Source organism: Equus caballus, chromosome 14, assembly GCF_041296265.1.
Source record: "Equus caballus isolate H_3958 breed thoroughbred chromosome 14, TB-T2T, whole genome shotgun sequence".
In the NCBI taxonomy this organism is placed as follows: domain Eukaryota; kingdom Metazoa; phylum Chordata; class Mammalia; order Perissodactyla; family Equidae; genus Equus; species Equus caballus.
In genome coordinates, this window is record NC_091697.1 from 109233789 (window position 1) to 109255004 (window position 21216).

Sequence of the window (21216 nt, forward strand, 5' to 3'; positions counted from 1 at the left end):
AACGTCCGGCCCCGCGCCCCAGCCCGCCCGCCCGGCGGCCGCGTACCGCTGACGGTGAGCCGCGCGCTGGTGCGGTCGTCGCGGCTCTCGCACACGTACTCTCCAGCGTCCTCCGCCCGCAGGCCCGACACCGTGAGCGAGCGCCGGGACCCCGCGGCCGCCATCTGGAAGCGCTTGCCGGCCCGGAGCTCCGTGCTCCCGCACCGCCACACCACCTCGGCCTGCGCCGGGCTCAGCTCGCAGGCCAGCGTCACCGTGCCGCCCAGATCCCCGCGCACGGGCTCCAGGGGCCGGCAGAACTTGGTGGCCACCTCTGCGGGAGGGAAGGGACGTCAGCCGGGCGAGGCGCAGGCTACTCTGCGCTGCCCGGTCGCGCGCCCTGAGTCCCAGCCTGGCTCCGCTCTGGGACGCCACAGACACGGGGTTCCCAGAGGACTGCCCCCTGCCCCGCTGACCTTCCACCTGCACTGGGAAGTCCTGCGCCTCCGCGCCCACGCGGCAGCTGTAGACGGCGCTGTCCATGGTCTGCGCACCGCGCACGGTCAGGGTGTGGGTGTCCCCCAGGCTGGCCATCTCGTGCCGCTTGCTGCGGCGAATCTCCACGCCATCCTTGAGCCACGTCACCGCGGCCACAGAGGGTGTGGCCAGCGTGGCCGTCAGGACGATGTCCTCGTGTTCCCTGACCACCAGAGGCTCCCTGCGGCCGGGTCTCTCCAGGGCTGGTGGCTCAGGCTCCAGCTCTGGGGGCGGGGTGGGGAGGGTCAGTGAGCATGAGAGCAGGGACCCTGGCACCCACGACCTGGGCCCCGCACCCCACCCTCGGTGGGACAAGACCTGAGACAGAACCCTCCCAACCTCCCATCGCCTGCAACGGCCAGCTCTGTCCAGCCCTTGGCTGGAGCCTCTCCACTGAGCCAGCCCGAGAGCAAACAAAGCAGAGCCACACGCCGCCTGATGGCACCATCCAGGCTTCCGGGGATGGTGCAGGACAGCCAGGCGGAGCCCAGGGACTACAGCCTGAGGGCCACAAGCTCTGTCTCAGCCAAGAGCCAAGAGCCCGAGACCACTGTCCTCCCAGGAAGCACGGGCCCCTGGGAAAACACTGCAGGGAGAGTGGCAGGCAGCCTGGAGTGTGGGCCAGCATTCCAGAAGGGCCTCGGGGAAAAGGGCCAGGAGGGGAGGCACGCAAGGGCAGCCTGGGTGGTGGGACATCAGGGCAAACTGGTAGGTGCAAAACTTCAGTGCCTCCAGCAGCCAAGCTGGACAGAGCCTGAGGCCCAGAGGGGAGAGCAAGGCCCTGGGAGTGGGCCCTGGAGGGACCCTGTGAGGTCTGACCCAGGAGAACAACTAGAAAAGTCATATTGGCTACAGAGTTGGGGACAGGTGGGTGAGGGCCACAGCTGGGGACAGGGGCAGTGTCGGTCAACTCAGGATGGTGAAGCCTGACGATGTCATCGGCTGCTGGGGTGGGGGTGGGGGGTTGGAGAGGGACAGGTGCAGACAGTACATGGACATGGCGCAGGCCCAGGCCATGATGGGCATCTGGCCCACAGGGCTGGCCTAAGGACAGCTGGACAGTCAGGGCCCCAAGGCCAGAGACAGGGACCTCATCCTCACTGAAGGTAATGGCACCCAAGTCCAGCAGCCCCTTAGGTGAGGTTCCCCAGAGCAGGGCTGGGCTCTCCAGCTGCCCAGAGGGAATCAAAATGGGAAAAGTGTCTGCTCCAGTCCCCATTTCCACAGACCTCAGGCCTGAGCAGCCCGCAGATGGCTAAGCAAGGTGCAGCGGTAGGTTTCATGCTGGGGAAAGTGGGGATGGCGTGAAAGGTCCAGGAACTTTGCCAGCAGATGCCCAGCTCCACGAAATGACCTTGGAGTGGACAGGGTGCTGGGCACATCGGTAGAGAACAGAGAACAGGACAACTGCTCACACGAGGCAGGGACAAGCCTCACAGAGGGGTGCCCATCTGGGGGATTTGTCAGGTGCTGATCTGCCACAACCAGCTAGAGCCTGGTGCCCACCTGTGACATCCAGGCGGAAGGAGACCTTCTGGCCCCCGGCCTCACAGCTGTACTCCCCAGCGTCCGCCTTCCCCGCCTCCTGCACCACCAGCCGCCGGGTGCAGCCCTTGGCCTCCACGTGCACTTTCTTGCTCGCACTCAGCTTCTTCCCGTCCTTGAACCACGTCACCTCTGTCTGGGCCTGGGCCACCTCGCAGCTCAGAGTGGCGCTGGCCCCCGCCTTAGCCTGCACTTGGCTATGCACCAGCTGCTCCTTGGCAAACACCACTGTGGGCTCTGGGGACAGAGAGGGGCATGGGGTGAGAGACAACATCTAAGGCATATGGTTAAACGTTCAAAGTACCGTTTATGAAAAGACTTTCCTTTCTTCACACCTTGCACAGGAGCCACAGTAGAAACAAAGGAGGGCAGGTCCATTCATGCAGGAGTCTGCCTCTGGGCCCCTGTTCCGGCCCCTTATCTGACAACTGATCCTGCATCGAGACCCTGCCGTCTTCGTGAATGGAGCTGTGGAACTCTGTAGATCTGCGACCCCAATGCCCACACTGGCTCTCTTCAAGGGCACACTGTCCGTCTGCACATGGCCTTTGCAGTCCACTAGTCAATTATCAACCCCACCCCACCCCATCCCGCCAAATAAGCACTTATTCGGATTGGATTGCTAGTGAACATCTTAGTTTCCCCCGTGGATGTCTATCCATTTATTTCACTCTTCTTTACCGTCCCTTGAAAATAGCTAACCATCCCCTCCCACACAGCATCTAAACATCTCTTATTAGACTTGGAATGAAAACCACGATACCTCTGATGTTATTGCAAATCTTTTAAACTTTCATTTTCCAATCATTTGTTGCTAGTATATAGATAGTATATACATATATATATTTCTCTATGTCGATTTTGAATGTGGTAATCTCTCTCAACACTCTCACTAGATCTAACAATTTCTCTTTTGGATAAATCACATCTGCTGTGAATTCTACTTCTGTTTTTTGAAACATTTATACTTTTTATGTTATTTTGTTTATTTTCCTCCCCTTTATTTGTGCTGTGCAGTGTGGGATGGAAGTGGTGACATGGCTTTCCTGTCCTGTTCCCCAGCTCAAGGCAAATCCTTCACCATTTCACTTTCTGAAGTGAGCACGACTTTTCTGCAATCCATTTATCAAACTCAGGAAGAATTCTTTTACTTATACTTTGTTAGCATTTTAAGGCATGAATTGATGCTAGATTTTATCCAACATTTCTCCTGAAATTATGATGTAAAATTACATCAAAGACTTGATTCTGCATGTATTGAGGTAATCACCTTGATTTTCTTCAATCTGTTAATGTCGAGCTTTACGTTGATTTGCTAATGTTCCTAATGTTGAACCAGCCTTGATTCCTGGTACATTCTGAATTTTATCAGGCTGTAGGATTCTTTTCATATACTGCTGAATTCAGTTTGCTAATTGTTTTTTTTTTACCATATTGGCCTTGAAATCCATAATGGATTTGCTTATAATATGAATTCTTCCTACTGGCCTGTCATATTTTAGTATCAAAATTATGCTACCACATAAAATGAGTTAAAAAGTTGATATCCTTTTTCTATTCCATATAAGATTCACCATGGACAAGGTATAATTAATTTCTAAGTTATTGGAAGACTTTACCAGTAATGCACTGGGCTTGGAATTTGTTCTATGAGAAGATTTTTTTCCCACTGGTTCTATTTCTCCAATAGGACTATTTGACTTGTCTGTTTCTTCTTATGTCGGTTTTTATTTAGTTTTCTAGAAATAGGACAATGTCTCAAACTTTTCCTATTTTCTTGCACAGAATACTGTCAGATTCTCCTCAATAGCATGTCAAACATACACAGCAGGATTCTTGGTATCCATGCACACCTACAACATTACACACTGACACAACAATAAATAGCTATAGGTGGCACCCAGGAGCTCATGTGAGACCTCAGCCGACCCTCACGTGAGTTAAACCCTCCTAAGAAAGGAGAAAACAGCAAGTTCACAGACTTCTCTGTGAACCAGCCAGGAGGGCACAAACCCACCCTCACCATTAGGAAACACTATGAAATCAACACGGCTCTACCAGGCGGGGGCTGCCACCTCAGGAAGTCCTCAGAAACAGAGTGCCCATGTGCCACAGCTGCTTATTTCTCCCCACTTCTAAGTTTACACATCCAACCTCAAGAGGAACTCTGACTTGGGATTTTCTAACTGAAGACAAAGGAAAACAAGATTTGCTCTGAAACGGAACTCCAGCCTCACACGTGTGCATCACGGATGCCCAGCTCCCGATTCTCTGCTCTCCACTGGTTTTGCACAGACACTGCAGTGAAACATGTGTCTGTGTTCTGGCCCATATGGTGCAGAAAGAGCTTCTCCAGCCATGTGCAAGGAGGGAGAGTGTTCCAGAACCCCCAGAACTTTGGGAACCCAAGTTCAGTGTTGAGATAAATCCCAGTATGACTGGTGGCTGAAATTTGCTATTATCCTGGCTGAATGAAATGCAGACATATCTTGATAGCAAGATCCCTCATCTGGGGCAGGTGAAGGCAAATGGGAACCAGGAGAACGTCCTCAGGTGAGGGACATCTGCTCTACCTCAGCCCAATGCACCAGACGCAGCCAGAGTCCTGGACACCAAGGACCAACGGTGGGTCCTGAGGAGGTTCTGGGAACAGTGAGAGATGTGGAATTGCAACGTGGAAACACCATTAAGATGGAGAAGAAGGGCCTCTCCCTGCTGTACACACCCCTGCAGTCCAAGATCCCTGGGCTCAGCCATGAGTAAGAAAATGGGAGGGGGACTGGGATACGTGAAGAGATGAGGTTTAATGGACAGAGGACCACAGTGGTCCGGGCTGTAAGCCAGTCCTTCATCACCTCCACACAAGGCGAGTTCCCCCCCCTTCCTCAAGAACTGACCTGTGACGCCCAGGCGGAAGGAGACCTTCTGGCCCCCGGCCTCACAGCTGTACTCCCCAGCGTCCGCCTTCCCCGCCTCCTGCACCACCAGCCGCCGGGTGCAGCCCTTGGCCTCCACGTGCACTTTCTTGCTCGCACTCAGCTTCTTCCCGTCCTTGAACCACGTCACCTCCGTCTGGGCCTGGGCCACCTCGCAGCTCAGAGTGGCGCTGGCCCCCGCCTCGGCCTGCACCTCCCTGTGGGCCGGCTCCTCCTTGACAAACACCACCGTGGGCTCTGGGGACAGAGAGGGACACGGGGTCAGAGACACCACCTAAGTTAGGAAGGCAGCACTGGGGAAAGAAGGCCTGGATGGGGGAGGCAGAGGGCTGGAAACTTCTCCAGGCTCTGCACCAGCTGAGTGGCCTGGAGAAGCCCCATTGCCCTCTCAGCAACAAGAGACACAATTTATCTGTGCATCCTAGCATGGTTCCATGAGGCTGTTCCAGGTGGGGAGGCTGTGAAAGACCCCCGTGCACATGGGATCTGGGGTCGTGAGGCTGGAACAGCCCAACCTCCTAGGGGACGCAGGGTCTTCTCCATGCAGCTGTGCAGCGAGCATTCTCAGTGCAGTGCAGGCGAGGTGCTGCGGCTCCACGCTCTTGCCTCCCTCAATGTCTCAGCTGATGGCAGCCCAGTGGGAGTGAAGCCGGGTCTCCCAGGGCTGCCCCTGCGGGTCCTGATGACACACAAAGGGGAGTATCTTCTTCAATCCTTTGGCCATTACCATTTGCTCTTCTGTGGTGTGTGTTCAGTCTTTTGCCCAACCTTTAATAGCACTGTCTGTCTCCTGTTTCGCTGTTAGGACCTCTGTTTATATGCAGACTTGATATTCCACATGTGGGTGACCCTCCTTTCAGTCTTTTATGCTGTCCTCTCATGAATCAGTGTTCAGTCACAATGTGCCAGCTATGTCGTCCTTGCTCCACAGTGGTCAGTGGGTTTTGTCCACTTCTGCGTTGTCATTGAACAGTTTTATGGCCTGACCCCTTACCCTGTGGTCTCTAACCCACCTGGAGTTGGCTTTGTGTGTGGTTTGAGTTATCGGTCAACTTTTTTTTCCATTTGATGAAACGGCCAAAAGACTTTTATGAAAAAACCATCCTTGAGCCAGCCCTGATGGCCTAGTGGTAAAATTCAGTGCACTCCACTTCAGTGGCCCAGGTTTGGTTCCCAGGTGCTGAACCACACCACTCGTCTGTCCATAGCCATGCTGTGGTGGTGGCTCATGTAGAAGAATGAGGACATACAACTATGTACTGGGGCTTTGGGGAGGGAAAAAGAAAAAAGAGGAAGGTTGGCAACAGATGTTAGCTCAGGGTGAGTCTTTCCCAGAAAAACAAAAATTGTTTTTCCATTCCTTGCCCAAGCACGACATTAAAAAATAAAATCGGGGATGACGCAGGAGCCCATTGACGGTGGGGTCTGTCTCTGAGCCCTACTCTGCTCCTCTGATCGGATCACTGTCCCTTTACGGAGACCCAGTGTCTTCATGACTGCAGCTTCATGGTAATTCTTGCTTTCGGTGGAGCAAATGCTCACGCTGGATCTGCTGGTCAGTTCTCAGCACCTCCACCTCCCAAAGAGCATGTGTTTGCATTTGGATCATTATTGAACATCCTAGATTCTTCCACGGGTTTCTATCCATTAATTCTGAGCTTCTTTATCATCTCTCAAAAATATTCAATAATTTTCCCCCACAGAGTCACTAAGCACCTTTTACTAGATTTGGAATTAGAAACATGATTCTTCTGGTGCTATTGTAAATCTTTCAAACTTTCATTTTCCAACTGTTTGTTGCTATTATATAAATAAAAAAGTGTTTCTGTATGTTGATATTTGTATGCAGTTGTCCTTCTGAACACCCCTACTAAGTCTAACACTTTCTCTTTGGAATTTTGGAATTGATAATCTGTGAGTTCCACTTTGTTTTTCCCACCCTCACACGTTCTATTTCATTTTCCTCCGTTCCACGCTGTCCAATGTTGAACAGAAGTGCTGGCGGTCCTCTTGTTTCCTACCTCGCGGGAAAACTTCCAAGGTTTCCCTTTAAATGTGATGTTAGCTGGTGTATTATGCGGCACCATTGATCAAGGTGGGAAGAGTCTGTTCATTGACTGTGGGTTAAGAATTTTATGGCATGAATTGACACTAAATTTCATCAAGCATTTACTCTGTATTTATGATGTTAAACTTTATCAAACTTTTATTTCCTACACTTATTGAGACAATCACATTGTTTTTCACTTTCAATAAGTTAATATCATGCATTATATTGATTTTCTATTGTTTCAAATATTAAACCAACATTACATTCCTGGACTATGACTTTTATCATCAAGTATTCTCATCTTGACACACTGCTCAGATAACTTTGTCAATATTTTGTTAAAGATATTGCCTTGATATCCATAAGAGATTGGCCTGTAATTTTAATTCTATCTACTCTCCTTGTCAGATTTTGGTATTGATGTTATGCTATCTACATGAATCAAATCAGACAGTGCATCTCTTTGTTTTATTTTTTAGAAGAACCTCCATGAACATGGAATAGTTACTTTCCAGAATATTTTGTATAAGTTATCAGTAGAGCCACTGAGCTTAACTTGTTCTCTATGAAAAGATGTTTTTTATTACTGGTTCCATTTTTTTTAAAAGTTATAGGACTGTTTGAGTTTTCTATTTCTTCTTGTGTCACTTTTTCTCATAGTTCTCTATGATTTGGTCAAGTTGTCAAAACTTTTCAAAATTATGACCATAAAATAACTTGTCATATTCTCTTAAAAGACAGTTAAGAAAGATACATAGTCTTCTGGTATCTGTTCACACCAACAGATCATTATATACTGCCAAACTGTTACCTGTTGACACCCAGAAGTCAGCGTGGTACTGCAGCTCACCCCTCTCTGATGCTATGACCCACTCAGTGAAAGGGAAGTAAATTTAGTCCTCAGACCCCTGCATGAACCAGCCAGGGAGGCACAGACACACACTCATCACTGGGAAACGCCATGGAGTTAATACCATTTTACCGGCCAGTGGCTGCCACCACAGGGCTCTTCTCTAATAAAGCGTGCTGGTGTAGTTTAAGCTGCTTATTCCTTTTTAGTGCTGAAATCATAAGTCAAACTACAATGGGAATTCTGACACAGAATGGTCTTCGTGAAGACAAAAGGGAAACAAGATTTGCTTTAACAGGAGAATCCAGACCTCACATGTGCATGTCTCAGATGCACATCCAGCAACGCTCCGGTCTTCATCTACTTTGCTCAGACGTTGCAAGAAAACATGGATCCAGATTTCGCTACATATAGGTGCACAAATAACGTCTCTACCCATGTGCAAAGAGGACAGAGTATCCTAAAACACTGATAATCCACAGTTTAGTTGAGATAATTCCAAGTATGATTATGTGACTGAAATTTCCCCTTATCTTGCTTCAAAGAAACTGAAATGTCCCATTAAGGAGAACCCCTACATGGTGCTAAGAGGGCTGCTGGGAGCTACCAACACACCCAAAACAAGCAGTCGTTTTGGGGCCGAGATGCTTAGTCTACTTCAGAAGCCAAGCACCCAAGAGAGCCACAGTCCTGGACATCAAGGAACACCACGAAGTTCCCAGAAGGCATGACTAAGCATGGTTACCCAGAAACACCACTCGAGGTGCACAGGAATAGCTCTCCTCTCCCTTCCACACACGACCTTCCCATCCAGCCTCCCTTGGCCCAGTCATGGGTATGAAAATAGGAGGTGGGAGAACGGGAGACTTGAAGACATGAAGTCTAATGGAAAGAGCACCAGAATCCAGAACCCACTCCAGTCATGACCCAAAACAAGACTGAGAATCACAAAGAACTGACCTGTGACGCCCAGGCAGAAGGAGACCTTCTGGCCCCCGGCCTCACAGCTGTACTCCCCGGCGTCCGCCTTCCCCGCCTGCTGCACCACCAGCCGCCGGGTGCAGCCCGTGGCCTCCACGTGCACTTTCTTGCTCGCACTCAGCTTCTTCCCGTCCTTGAACCACGTCACCTCTGTCTGGGCCTGGGCCACCTCACAGCTCAGTGTGGCGCTGGCCCCCGCCTCAGCCTGCACCTCCTTGTGGGCTGGCTGCTCCTTGGCAAACACTACTGTGGGCTCTGGGGACAGAGGGACATGGGGTCAGAGACACCACTTAAATCACGAAGGCAGCACTGGAGAAAAAAGGCCTGGATGGGGGAGGCAGAGGGCTGGAAACTTCTCCAGGCTCTGCACCAGCTGAGTGGCCTGGGGAAGCCCCACCACCCTCTCGGCAACAAGTGACACAATTTATCTGTGCATCCCAGCATGGCTCCGCCTGGCTGTTCCAGGTGGGGATGCTGTGAAGGACCTCTGTGCTCATGGGATCTAGGGTCATGAGGCAGGCACAGCCCAACCTCCTAGGGGACGCAGGGTCTTCTCCATGCAGCTGTGCAGCGAGCGTTCTCACTGCAGTGCAGGTGAGTTCCTGCAGCTCCACACTCTTGCCTCCCTCAGTGTCTCGGCTGATGCCAGCCTGGTGGGAGTGAAGCCCAACCTCCCAGGGCTGCCTCCAGTGGGTCCCGATCACGCAGAAAGGGGAGCACCTTTTCAATGGTTTGGTCATTAGCGTTAGCTGTCTGTCACTATTCGAGATTTACCCATTTTCAATAGCACTACTTCTCTTTTCATATTCATTTTTAGGAGCTATTTACTTACTTAAATGCTAAAGCACTGACAGTTGTGCATGTTGTAAAAATCTTCCCGTCTCTATGTCTTGCCTTTTCAATCTTTCATGATATCTTCTGATCCAATAAAGTTCTTAATCTAAACAAATACATCACTTTGTCCTGTGTGACTAGTGCACTTCTGTTCTGTTTACGAACCTTTCCTTATGTCGAGTCATTAAATGATCCACGTTGCCTGCTTTGACCTTGTCCTGCCTCTCACACTGAGGTCCCTACCCACCCGGAGTCGATGTTTGTGTGTGGTGTGCCAGGGACGTCTAATTTTATTTTTTCCCCTATGGTTAATGATCTGAGCACCATTTATGAACAGACCATCCTTTCTCTGCACCTCACACTAGCAGCGTGGTAAAACAAACAAAAAGGCGAGGGGGCAGTCCAGTTGTGCACAGAGCTGTTTCTGAGGCTAATTCCCTTCCTCTGGTCTGTCCACGAATTCAGGCCACGTCGTCTCAATTACTGCAGCTCCGCAGTGCGTCCCGACACCCGGCACAGCCAGCGCTCTCACTCTGCTCACCTCCCACACATTACTTGGCCTTTGGAATCAGCTCGTCAGTTTTCACTGCCCTCAAAGGAACATTTGTTCAGATTCTGACTAGGAATGAACATCTGAGTCTACCACGGTTTCTATTTATTTCTTTAATCTTCCTTACTACTTCTCAAAAACCTTTCATAACTTAACCCACTGAGCCCTTAAACATCATTTATTAGACTTGCAAATAGAAAAATGATACTTTTGAAGCTATGGTAAAGCTTCAAAACTTCATTTTCGAAGTGTTTGTTGCTAGGATATAGATGCAGAAGTGCCTTCTGTAGATTGATTTTTTATGTGGTAATCTTTCTCAATGCTCTAATTAGTGTTAATCTTTGTATTCTCTGAAATTGATAACTGTATTATCAGTAAATATCACTTTAGTTTCTTTTTTTAGTTTTACACCTTTATCTTATTTTCCTCCTTCCTCGTTGTACGATGTTAGAGACAAGCGGTGACAGGAAGCCAACCCAAATGCAAATCTTTCCCTTTACGTATGATGTTAGCTGGTCTTTTCTATAGCGCCATTTTCAAAATTGAGGAAGAACTCCTATATTTGCAGTCCACTAAGAATTTTATATCATGAAATGATGCTAAATTTTACCAAATATTTTTTCAGGATATACGTTAAATTTATCAAATATTTTAATCCTGCACTTATTGAGATAATCACATTTTCCTGTTTCAATATGTTAATATCAAGCCTAATTTTGACTTTCTAATATTTCCAATGTTAAAACAACCATACAATCTCGGCCTACAACTTCCTTCACAGTGTATTGTCCTGTTCACATATCACAACTTATTTGCCTAATTTCTTGTTTAGGATCCTGCCCTTGACGTTCATAAGGGATTGCCTGCGATTTTACTTCTGCATATTTTCCTTGTAAGATTTTGGTATTGATAGTATGCTAACTTCATAAAGTGGGTTGGAGAGTGCATCTCCTTTTTCTATTGCCTACAAGAATCTCCATGAACATGGAGTAATTTACCAGGAGGGCCACTGGGCGTGGGCCTTTCTCTATAAAAGCACTTTTTTTTATTACTGGTTCTGTTTCTTTAAAGATTATACGACTGTTTGAGTTTTCTGTTTCCCTTTGTGTCAGTTTTGATACAGCTTTCTAGGAATTAGCCAAATTGTTACAACTTTCACATTTTTACCATAAAATAATTTGTCATGTTCTCTTTAAATTATGTTTCCCAAAGACACACAGCAGGTCTTAGTATCTATACACACCCACAAACCACTGAGTACGTACAACACCACACTGTTTTGCGGTGGCACCAAGGAGTCAAACGTGGGATCGCAGTTCCCCCTAATATTTAATGTTAAAACACTTAACAACAACAAAAAATACACTTGTTTCCCAGCCTTCTCTGCGAGCCAGCCCGGGAGGCAGAGCCACAACCTCACCCCAGGAAATGCTGGGAAACCCACACTGCTCTACGGGTCAGGCCGCGGCCACGGGAACGCATCTCCAGCAACGCATGCCGAGGGAGCACAAGCTCCTTGCTCCTCTCCATTTCTAAGTTGATATACCAGACTCCAAGGGGAATTCTGACAGAGGACATTCTAACTGAAGACAAAAGGGAAACAAGCTTCGCTTTTAAAGGAACATCGCAACCTCGGACGCGCAGACCACAGGCGCATGTCCGCCAATGTCGGCTCCATGTGCACCTTGCAGACACTGTAGCGAGGCAGGGTCTAGATGCTGCCACACAGACGAAGAGAGAGCTTCTCCACGCAGGTGCGAGGAGGGGCCTTCGATACTCGAAGTGCAGTCCGCGATACTGCTGGCTGGGGAGCTGAAACTCCTCCTGATCCTTGGTCAGTGGGATCCAACATCTCGCAAGTGAGAACCTGCATGTGGTTCTAGGGGACGAACCTGGCAGCTGTCAGACCATCCAGGAGGAGGAAATAGACTCGTCCCACGGGAGAGTCGTCTGGTCTCCTTCAGACCCAAGAGCCAAGTTACGCAGAGTCTCGGACAACAAAGAACACCAGGCAGGTGCTGGGGACACCAGGCTGAGCCCCGCTGTGCTAAACACACTAGAGAAGGACGGACGGGCCTATCCTTCCTTCACACCATCCAGTCTAGCTGCCCTAGCCCAGCTGTGGGAGGAAAAGTAGGCAGGAAGCAGGATCGGAGCTGTGAGTGATGGAGAGAACACTAGGGATGATCTAGGCTCTGAATTGGTCCCGTCACCTCCACAAAAGACTAGTTTACCGCCCCAAGAACTGACCTGTGACGCCCAGGCGGAAGGAGACCTTCTGGCCCCCGGCCTCACAGCTGTACTCCCCGGCGTCCGCCTTCCCCGCCTGCTGCACCACCAGCCGCCGGGTGCAGCCCTTGGCCTCCACGTGCACTTTCGAGCTCGCACTCAGCTTCTTCCCGTCCTTGAACCACGTCACCTCCGTCTGGGCCTGGGCCACCTCACAGCTCAGTGTGGCGCTGGCCCCCGCCTCGGCCTGCACCTCCTTGAGGGCTGGCTGCTCCTTGGCAAACACCACTGTGGGCTCTGGGGACAGAGAGGGACACGGGGTCAGAGACACCACCCACATCAGGAAGGCAGCACTGGGGAAAGAAGGCCTGGATGGGGGAGGCAGAGGGCTAGAAACTTCTCCAGGCTCTGCACCAGCTGAGTGGCCTGGGGAAGCCCCACTGCCCTCTCAGCAACAAACGACAATTTATCTGCGCATCCCAGCATGGTTCCATGAGGCTGTTCCAGGTGGGGAGGCTGTGAAAGACCCCGGTGCACATGGGATCTGGGGTCGTGAGGTAGGCACAGCCCAACCTCCTAGGGGACGCAGGGTCTTCTCCATGCAGCGAGCGTTCTCAGTGCAGTGCAGGCGAGGTCCTGTGGCTCCACGCTCTCGCCTCCCTCAGTGTCTCGGCTGACGGCAGCCTGGTGGGAGTGAAGCCAGACTTCCCAGGGCTGCCTCCAGTGGGTCCCGATGACACACAAAGGGGAGCAACTTCGATCCTTTGGCCATTACCGTTTCCTCTTCTGTGGTGTCCTGTTCAGTCTTTTGCCCAACTTTTAATAGCACTGTCTCCTCCTTATTCATTTTCAGGATCTCTTTATATGTTTAAGCGCTAGAGATTGACAATTAAGTATTTTCTAAGTATCTTATCCATCTGTACAATCTTCCTTTTCACTTCTGTGGCATCTTTGGATGAATTAAAGTTTTAGTTTTAACATAGTCAAATATGGGAAATTGTTCTATTTAAGAAATCTTTCCTTACTCTGAAGTCACTGAATAATCTATTTCATCATCTGAGGGTTTTATAGTTTTACCCTCCCACTGTGGTCTCTCACCCACCTGGAGTTCAATTTTGAGTGGAGTGCGAGTTACCTATGCAATTTTTTATATGATTAAGTGTTGAAAGCATTATTTATGAAAAGACCATCCTTCTCCACTGCCATATGGAAATAGAAGTGCTTTCTGCATATTGATTTTTTTACATGGTAATCTTTTTCAATCTTGTACTAACTATAATCGTTTAAGTTTTCTGACTTGATAGTCATATAACCTGTGCATTCCACTTATGCTTTTTCCAAGTTTTATAGCTTTTATTTTATTTTCCTCCTCACTCTGCTGTACAGTGGTGGGCAGAGGGGGTGACGGCAGCCTCCTCTGCTGCTCTCGTCCCAAAGGCAAAGCTCTCAGGTGCATGTTCAGTGTGCAGCTACCTGGTGTTTTCTGCAGAACCGTTAATCCAATGAAAGAAGGACACTTTTATTTCTAGTTTGTTAAGAATTTTACGGCATGAATTGATGCTAAATTTTATTAAACTTTACTTCTGGATTTACACTGCTATATTTTATCAAAGTTTTATTCTGCATTTATTGTGATAATCACATCAGTTTTTTCATTCAACCCATTAATGTCGTGATTTATATTGATCTGCTTAGGTTTCCAGAGCTAAACCAGCCTTGCATGATCCGGGACCACAACCTCCATCACAGTGTGTATCTTCTCCATACATTGCTGAATTCAGTTTGCTAATATTTTGTCTAAGATTTTGCCTTGATATCTATACTAGATTAACCTGTAATTTTAATTCTTGTCTCTCCCTTGTCATGTTTTGGTAACCATATTATGTTAACTACAGAGAACCATTTGGAGAATGCATCTCCTATTCTCCAGAAGAATCTCCATGAACATGGAGTAATTTCTTTTCAGAATATTTCATGTAATTTACCAGTAGAGCCACTGGGCTTAGATCTTTCTCTCTGAGAAGATTATTTCTTGTGGTTCCATTTATTTAGAAGGTTATAGGACTGTTGGAGTTGTCTGACTCTTCCTGTGTCACTTTTGATATAGTTGTCCAGGAACTGGCCAAATTGTCAAAACTTCTCCAATTGATTACCAGATTTTGCCAATCAAATTGATTATTAATTTGCCATATTCTCTTAAAATAATGTCAGACAAAGATACAGAATGCTGTTTTTGGTATCTGTGCACACTCGCAACCCATTATATACTGAAATCACACCAAACAATTATGTGTTGGCACCCAGAGGTCAGGGTAGGATCGCAGCCCCTGTTATTTGACATTAACAGTCTCTTAATGAAAGAAAAATAAATCTAGTCCTCAGACTTCTCTGTGAACCAGCCAGGGAGGCACACACAGTAACCATCAGGGAAATTCTATAAAATAAATACTGTGTTATGAGACAGTGGCTGCTTCTACTTCAGGAATTCATCTTTAACAAAGTGTGGTGCTGCAGTATAAGCTATTTACCGGTTTCTAAATTTCTAAATTTAAAAATCACACTCACTAGCAAGAACCCCCACATGGTGCAAGGTGAGGGATGTGAGAACTGCCAGAACATTCCACAGAAGGATAGTCACATATTCCCAGGTCAGAGACACCTGGTCTACCTCGAACCTCGAGCACCAGGTGGAGCCAGAGTCCTGGACACCAGGGACCACCAGGAAGAATCTGCTGGTGGCATCTTAAGGCTGCTGTAAACACGTGATTAAGCATTACTATATGGAAACACCACTCAAGGTGTACAAGAATTACCCTAACCCTTCCATACACACCCTTCCATCCAAACTCCCTCGGCTCAGCCATGGGCATGAGACAAGGAAGTGGAAGGATAGGAGACCGGAAGAGATGAAACCTATAGGGAAGAGCGCTGGGTCCACTGGGTCTATTAGTCAATCTCATAATCTCCTCTGACAGCTGCAGCTGGCACTCCGCCCCCCAGCCCCCCCATCCCCAAGAACTGACCTGTGACGCCCAGGTGGAAGGAGACCTTCTGGCCCCCGGCCTCACAGCTGTACTCCCCGGCGTCCGCCTTCCCCGCCTGCTGCACCACCAGCCGCCGGGTGCAGCCCTTGGCCTCCACGTGCACTTTCTTGCTCGCACTCAGCTTCTTCCCGTCCTTGAACCACGTCACCTCCGTCTGGGCCTGGGCCACCTCGCAGCTCAGTGTGGCGCTGGCCCCCGCCTCGGCCTGGACCTCCCTGTGGGCCGGCTGCTCCTTGGCAAACACCACCGTGGGCTCTGGGGACAGAGAGGGACACGGGGTCAGCGACACCACCTAAGTCAGGAAGGCAGCACTGGGGAAAGAAGGCCTGGATGGGGGAGGCAGAGGGCTGGAAACTTCTCCAGGCTCTGCACCAGCTGAGTGGCCTGGAGGAGCCCCACCACCCTCTCAGCAACAAGAGACACAATTTATCTGTGCATCCCAGCATGGCTCCATGAGGCTGTTCCAGGTGGGGAGGCTGTGAAGGACCTCTGTGCTCGTGGGATCTGGGGTCGTGAGGCAGGCACAGCCCAACCTCCTAGGGGACGCAGGGTCTTCTCCATGCGGCTGTGCAGCGAGCGTTCTCACTGCATTGCGGGCGAGGTCCTGTAGCTGCACCCTCTCGCCTCCCTCAGTGTCTCGGCTGATGGCAGCCTGGTGGGAGTGAAGCCCGACCCCTCCCAGGGCTGCCTCCAGTGGGTCCCCATGACGCACAAAGGGGAGCACCTTTTCAATGGTTTGGTCATTGGTGTTTGTTCTTCTGTGGCATCACTATCCAAGGCTTTTGCCCGACTTTCAACAGCACTGACTTACTGGTCGCCTTCCTTGAGAAGCTCTTTAAGTCATTAAAGCTGGGTGCTGACGGGTGTGTCTGTCATTATCCTCCCCATTTGTGCCCTGCCTTTCACTCCTTCATGAGGAAAGGTTTTCTGGTGAAATAAAGTTATTAGTTTTGCTATAGGCAAATATATCACTTTGTCCTTTGTGGTTTGCATATTAGTGTTCTGTGTAAGAAATCTTTCATTACCCTGAGGTCATTGAATAATCCACATTGTCTGATAAAAGTTTGTTTTACCCCTCACGCTGAAGTCTCCAACTCCCTTGGAGTTTTTTTTCCTGAGGAAGATTTTCCCTGAGCTAACATCTGTGCCAATAATCCTCTACTTTATATGTGGGTCACTGCCACAGCATGGATGACAAGTGGTGGAGGCCCGTGCTTGGGATCTGGACCTGCAAACCCCGGCTGCTGAAGCGGAGTGCACTGCACTCCACCAATCCACCATGGGGCTGGCCTCCTGGAGGTGATTTTTGTGTGGTGTGAGGTAGCTGTCAAATTTCACTTTATTTTTCCATATGGCTAATGGTCTTAGGACCATTTATGAGAAGATGCTCCTTTCTCCACAGCTCATGCCAGCTCCAGGGTAACAGGAAGGGAGGCAGTCAGGTCTCACACAGAGCCGACTTGGAGCCCACCTCCGCTCCTTTGGGCTGCTGTCTGTCTGCACTGAGACCCACTGTCTGACGCCGGATAGAGCAGATGTCCCCACATGTTCCGCCTGTTGGCTGGGCTCTGCTGGCCTCTGCAATCAACCTGTCAACATTCTCACACCCAAAACAACTATTATTTGAGTTTTGACAGGGACTGAACACCTCTGGGTCTTCCACTGACTTCTATCCATTGATTTAAGTCTTTTTTCTGTCTCTCAATAATGCTTAATAGTTTTTGCCTGTGAAGCTTCTAATCTATTTTATTAGACTTGGAATTGGTAACATCATCCTTCCGATGTTCCTGCAACTCTTTTAACGTGATTTCTCAGCTTCTTGTTTCTGGTATGTAGACGTTTAAGTGCTTTCTGAATGTTGACTTTTGTATGCAGTAATCCTTCCCAACTCTCTTACTAAGTTGAATCATTACTGTTTCCGGGTTTTCTAAATTGGAAATCATATCATCTGTGAGTTCTATTTTTGACATTTCCAAGTGTTGCACTTGTTTTATTTCCCTCCTAACTGTGCTGTCAAGGTTGCACTGCAGTGGCGACAGCCGCTCCCTTGGCTGGTTCCCCGTCTCAAAGGCAATGCTTTCAAAGTTTCACTTTAAGTGTGATTCAGCTAATTTTCTCTATACTATCAAATTAAGAAATATTATTAAATTATTACACTATCAAATTAAGAAATATTATTAAATTAAAATATTATTAAATTAAGAAAGAACCCTTTTATTTACATTTTGTTAAGAATTTTATGGAAGGAGTTGATGCTAAATTTTATAAAATATTTCTTCTGGATTTATGATGTCATATTTTATCAAATGCTTTTATTCTCCATTTTGGGAGGAAGCCACATAATTTTTTCTTTCAGTTTGTTAGTGTCAAGTTTTGTACTGATTTTCTAATATTTCTCATGTTAAACCAGCTTTGCGGTCCTGGAATATGACTTTTGTCATGGTGTAGCATCATCTTAATAAATTGCTGAATTCAGGTTGCTAGTATTTTGTTCAAGATATTAGCCTTGATATCAACAAGACGCTGGCCTGTGTTAATTCTTCATATTTACTTTGTGAGATTTTGGTACTGATATGTTACCTACATAAAGTGAGTAAAGGGTATATCTCTCTTTTCAATATTCTAGAAGAATCTCGACAAATGCAGAATAACTTATTTCCAGAATATTTGGTACAATTTAACAGTAGAAGCACTGGGCTTAGATATTATGCTGTGAAGAGACTATTTATTATGGTTCTGTTTATTTAAAAGATTAAAGGACTGTTCAACTTGTCTATTTTTTCTTGTGTGAGTTTTGATATAGTTTTCTAGGAATCGATCAACTTGTAATCCTCTGCTCTTTGTGTATTTTGCACAGACATTGAAACAAAATGTGGATCTAGATTTTGTTACACATGGGTGCAGACAGAACTTCTCCATGCACGTGAAAACAAGGAAGAGTGTCCAAGAACACTAAAACTTTGATAACCCAAAGCTCAGTCTTGAGCTAATCTGAGGTTTGATTATGTGGTTGGAATTCCCCTTTGTCCTGGTTGAATGCCTTCAAGCATCTCTGGCTAGCAGGACCCCTCATGTGTGCTGGGTGAGGGTAGGTGTGATCTGCCAGAACAACCCAGGAGAGAGACATCTGGTCTGCCTCAGTCCCATGCATCAGGTAGAGCCAGACTCCTGGACACGAAGACCACCAGAGGGTTCTGAGCAGGTGCTGGGAAAATGTGACTAAGCACCACGACATGGAAACGCAATGCTTGGTACACAACAGCCTCTCCCTTCGTACACGCCCTCCGTCCATGTTCCCTTGGCCCAATCTTGGTTGTGAAAATGGGAGGGGGGAGGATGGGAGACATCAAGAGATGAAGTCTAATGGAAAGAACACCAGGGTCATCTGGGCTGTATGTCAGGCCCACCATCAACTCCAGATAGGTTAACTTAGTACCTCTGAGAACTGACCTGTGACGCCTAGGCGGAAGGAGACCTTCTGGCCCCTGGCCTCACAGCTGTACTCCCCAGCATCCGCCTTCCCTGCCTGCTGCACCACCAGCCGCCGGGTGCAGCCCTTGGCCTCCACGTGCATTTTCTTGCTCGCGCTCAGCTTCTTCCCGTCCTTGAACCATGTCACCTCCGTCTGGGCCTGGGCCACCTCGCAGCTCAGAGTGGCACTGGCCCCCGCCTCGGCCTGGACCTCCCTGTGGGCCGGCTGCTCCTTGGCAAACACCACCGTGGGCTCTGGGGACAGAGAGGGACACGGGGTCAGCGACACCACCTAAGTCAGGAAGGCAGCACTGGGGAAAGAAGGCCTGGATGGGGGAGGCAGAGGGCTGGAAACTTCTCCAGGCTCTGCACCAGCTGAGTGGCCTGGAGGAGCCCCACCGCCCTCTCAGCAACAAGCAACACAATTCATGTGTATGTTCTAACAATTTATCTGCACATCCATATGGGCTGTTCCAGGTGAGGACACTGTGAAAGACTCCTGTGCACACAGTCTGCTGGGAAGGAACATGCGGTCCTCAACTTCCTGGGGACGAGGAGTCTCGGGGAGTCTTTTCCACAGAACTGTGCAGCGAGCATTCCCACTTGCCGTTCATGAGACTTGAGGCTGCAAGCTCTTGGTGCTGTCGCCTGTGGCACCTGATGGGTGCACCTCTTCCTTCCTCTGACTTTCGTTCCTGTTATCTGATGATTAATGAAGCTGAACGCCTCTTCCAGCTCCTGGGTTGGCCATTACTGTTTGCTCTTCTGTGGTGACACTATTCAGATCTTTTTGTCCCATTATCAACAGTACTGTCTTTCTTTTTCTCTTCTCATTTTAAGGTGCTCTTTATATGTTTAAATGTTAGTCAATGACAACCATGTATTCTGTGACATATTTCCCACCTGTGGGACTTATATTCACTCTCCTCTGGTATCTTCTGGTGAATCAAAGTGTTTAGTTTTAATACAGAAAAATCTGTCTAGCTTGCTCCATTGTGGTTAGGGCATTTGCGTGCCTTTTAAGAAATCTATTCTCACCCTAGGTCTTTAAACAATCCATGCCATCATCTGAGGGTCTCATGGTTTTACCTCTACATGGAGGCCTCTAACACACCAGGAGTTGACTTTGTGTATGGTGTGAATTACCAGTATAATTTAATTTTTCCATATGGTTAAATGGTCTAAGCACTATTTATGAAAACACTATCCTTTCTCTACTTTCTGCACAGACACTGCAGTAAAAAGGGGAGTGGCGGGAGCCCATTTATGCAAGGATCTGTCTCTGAGCTCATTATTCTGTTCCTCTAATCTGATGACTGTCCCTACATCGAGATCCTCTGTCTTAATTACTGCAGCTTTATGATAATTCCTGACATCTGCTACAGCAAAAACTCACGCTTTGCTTTTATTCAAGAGAAAAGTGTATTAACTGAACTTGGCCTTTGGAATCTGCTTGTTATTTTTCAATCCTCCTAAAAAACATTTGTTCTGATTTTGATTGTTAGTGAATGTCTTAGATTCTTCCATGGATTTCTATCCATCTATTTAGATCTCTTGACTATCTCTCAGAAATGTTCGATAGTCCCCCACTGAGCCTCTAAGCATCTTTTATTAGACTTGCAGGTAGAAAATGATTCTTCTAATGCCATTGCAACTCTTTTAAAATATCATTTTCCAGGGTCCAGCCCGGTGGCGTAGTGGTTAAGTTCACTCACTCTCCTTCGACGGCCCAGGGTTCGCAGGTTCGGATCCTGGGCATGGATCTATGCACCATTCAAGCCCTGCTGAGGCAGCATCCCACGTACGAAATAGAAAAAGACTGGCAACAGATGTTAGCTCAGGGCCAACCTTCCTCACCAAAAACATTGTTTTCCAAGTATTTGTTTCAAGTGTACAGACAGAGAAGTGTTCCCTTTTCTTTTCTTACTGTAATCTTTCTCAACAATCATACCATAATAATTTATCTTTCAGATTTTCTGAATTGATGTTCACATCATTAGTGAACTCCACTTTTATTTTTTCCAAATTTTATGCCTTTTATTTTAGTTTCCTCCTTACTCTACAATACAGTGTTGGACAGAAGTGGTGAGGGCAGCTTCCCCGTGTCTTGTCCCTGACGTCAAAGCTTTCAAGGTTCACTTTAAGCATGACATGATTCATGTTTTTGCAGCACCATTTTCAAATTAAGGAAGAACACTTTTCTATTGTTT

General features: G+C 48.1%; 1 protein-coding gene across 20 annotated transcripts in view; it reads right to left on the reverse strand.

Annotated features, from left to right (window-relative positions):
- OBSCN (obscurin, cytoskeletal calmodulin and titin-interacting RhoGEF) overlaps positions 1–21216 on the reverse strand; it is a 153988-nt gene that overhangs the window by 90905 nt on the left and 41867 nt on the right. For 16 of the 20 annotated variants that reach the window (XR_002799903.2, XM_023618290.2, XM_070233569.1 and 13 more), the window contains 8 exons: positions 18986–19261; positions 15515–15790; positions 12513–12788; positions 8858–9133; positions 4959–5234; positions 2023–2298; positions 456–740; positions 47–313 (listed from right to left, as the gene is read on the reverse strand). Coding sequence is in view for 19 of the 20 variants with exons in the window: in XM_023618290.2 (XP_023474058.2) it covers positions 47–313; positions 456–740; positions 2023–2298; positions 4959–5234; positions 8858–9133; positions 12513–12788; positions 15515–15790; positions 18986–19261 (2208 nt within the window). In the remaining variant the exon portion in view is untranslated. The remainder of the gene's footprint in view (positions 1–46; positions 314–455; positions 741–2022; positions 2299–4958; positions 5235–8857; positions 9134–12512; positions 12789–15514; positions 15791–18985; positions 19262–21216) is intronic. The other 4 variants (XM_023618286.2, XM_070233571.1, XM_070233570.1 and 1 more) reach the window with 4 other exon arrangements.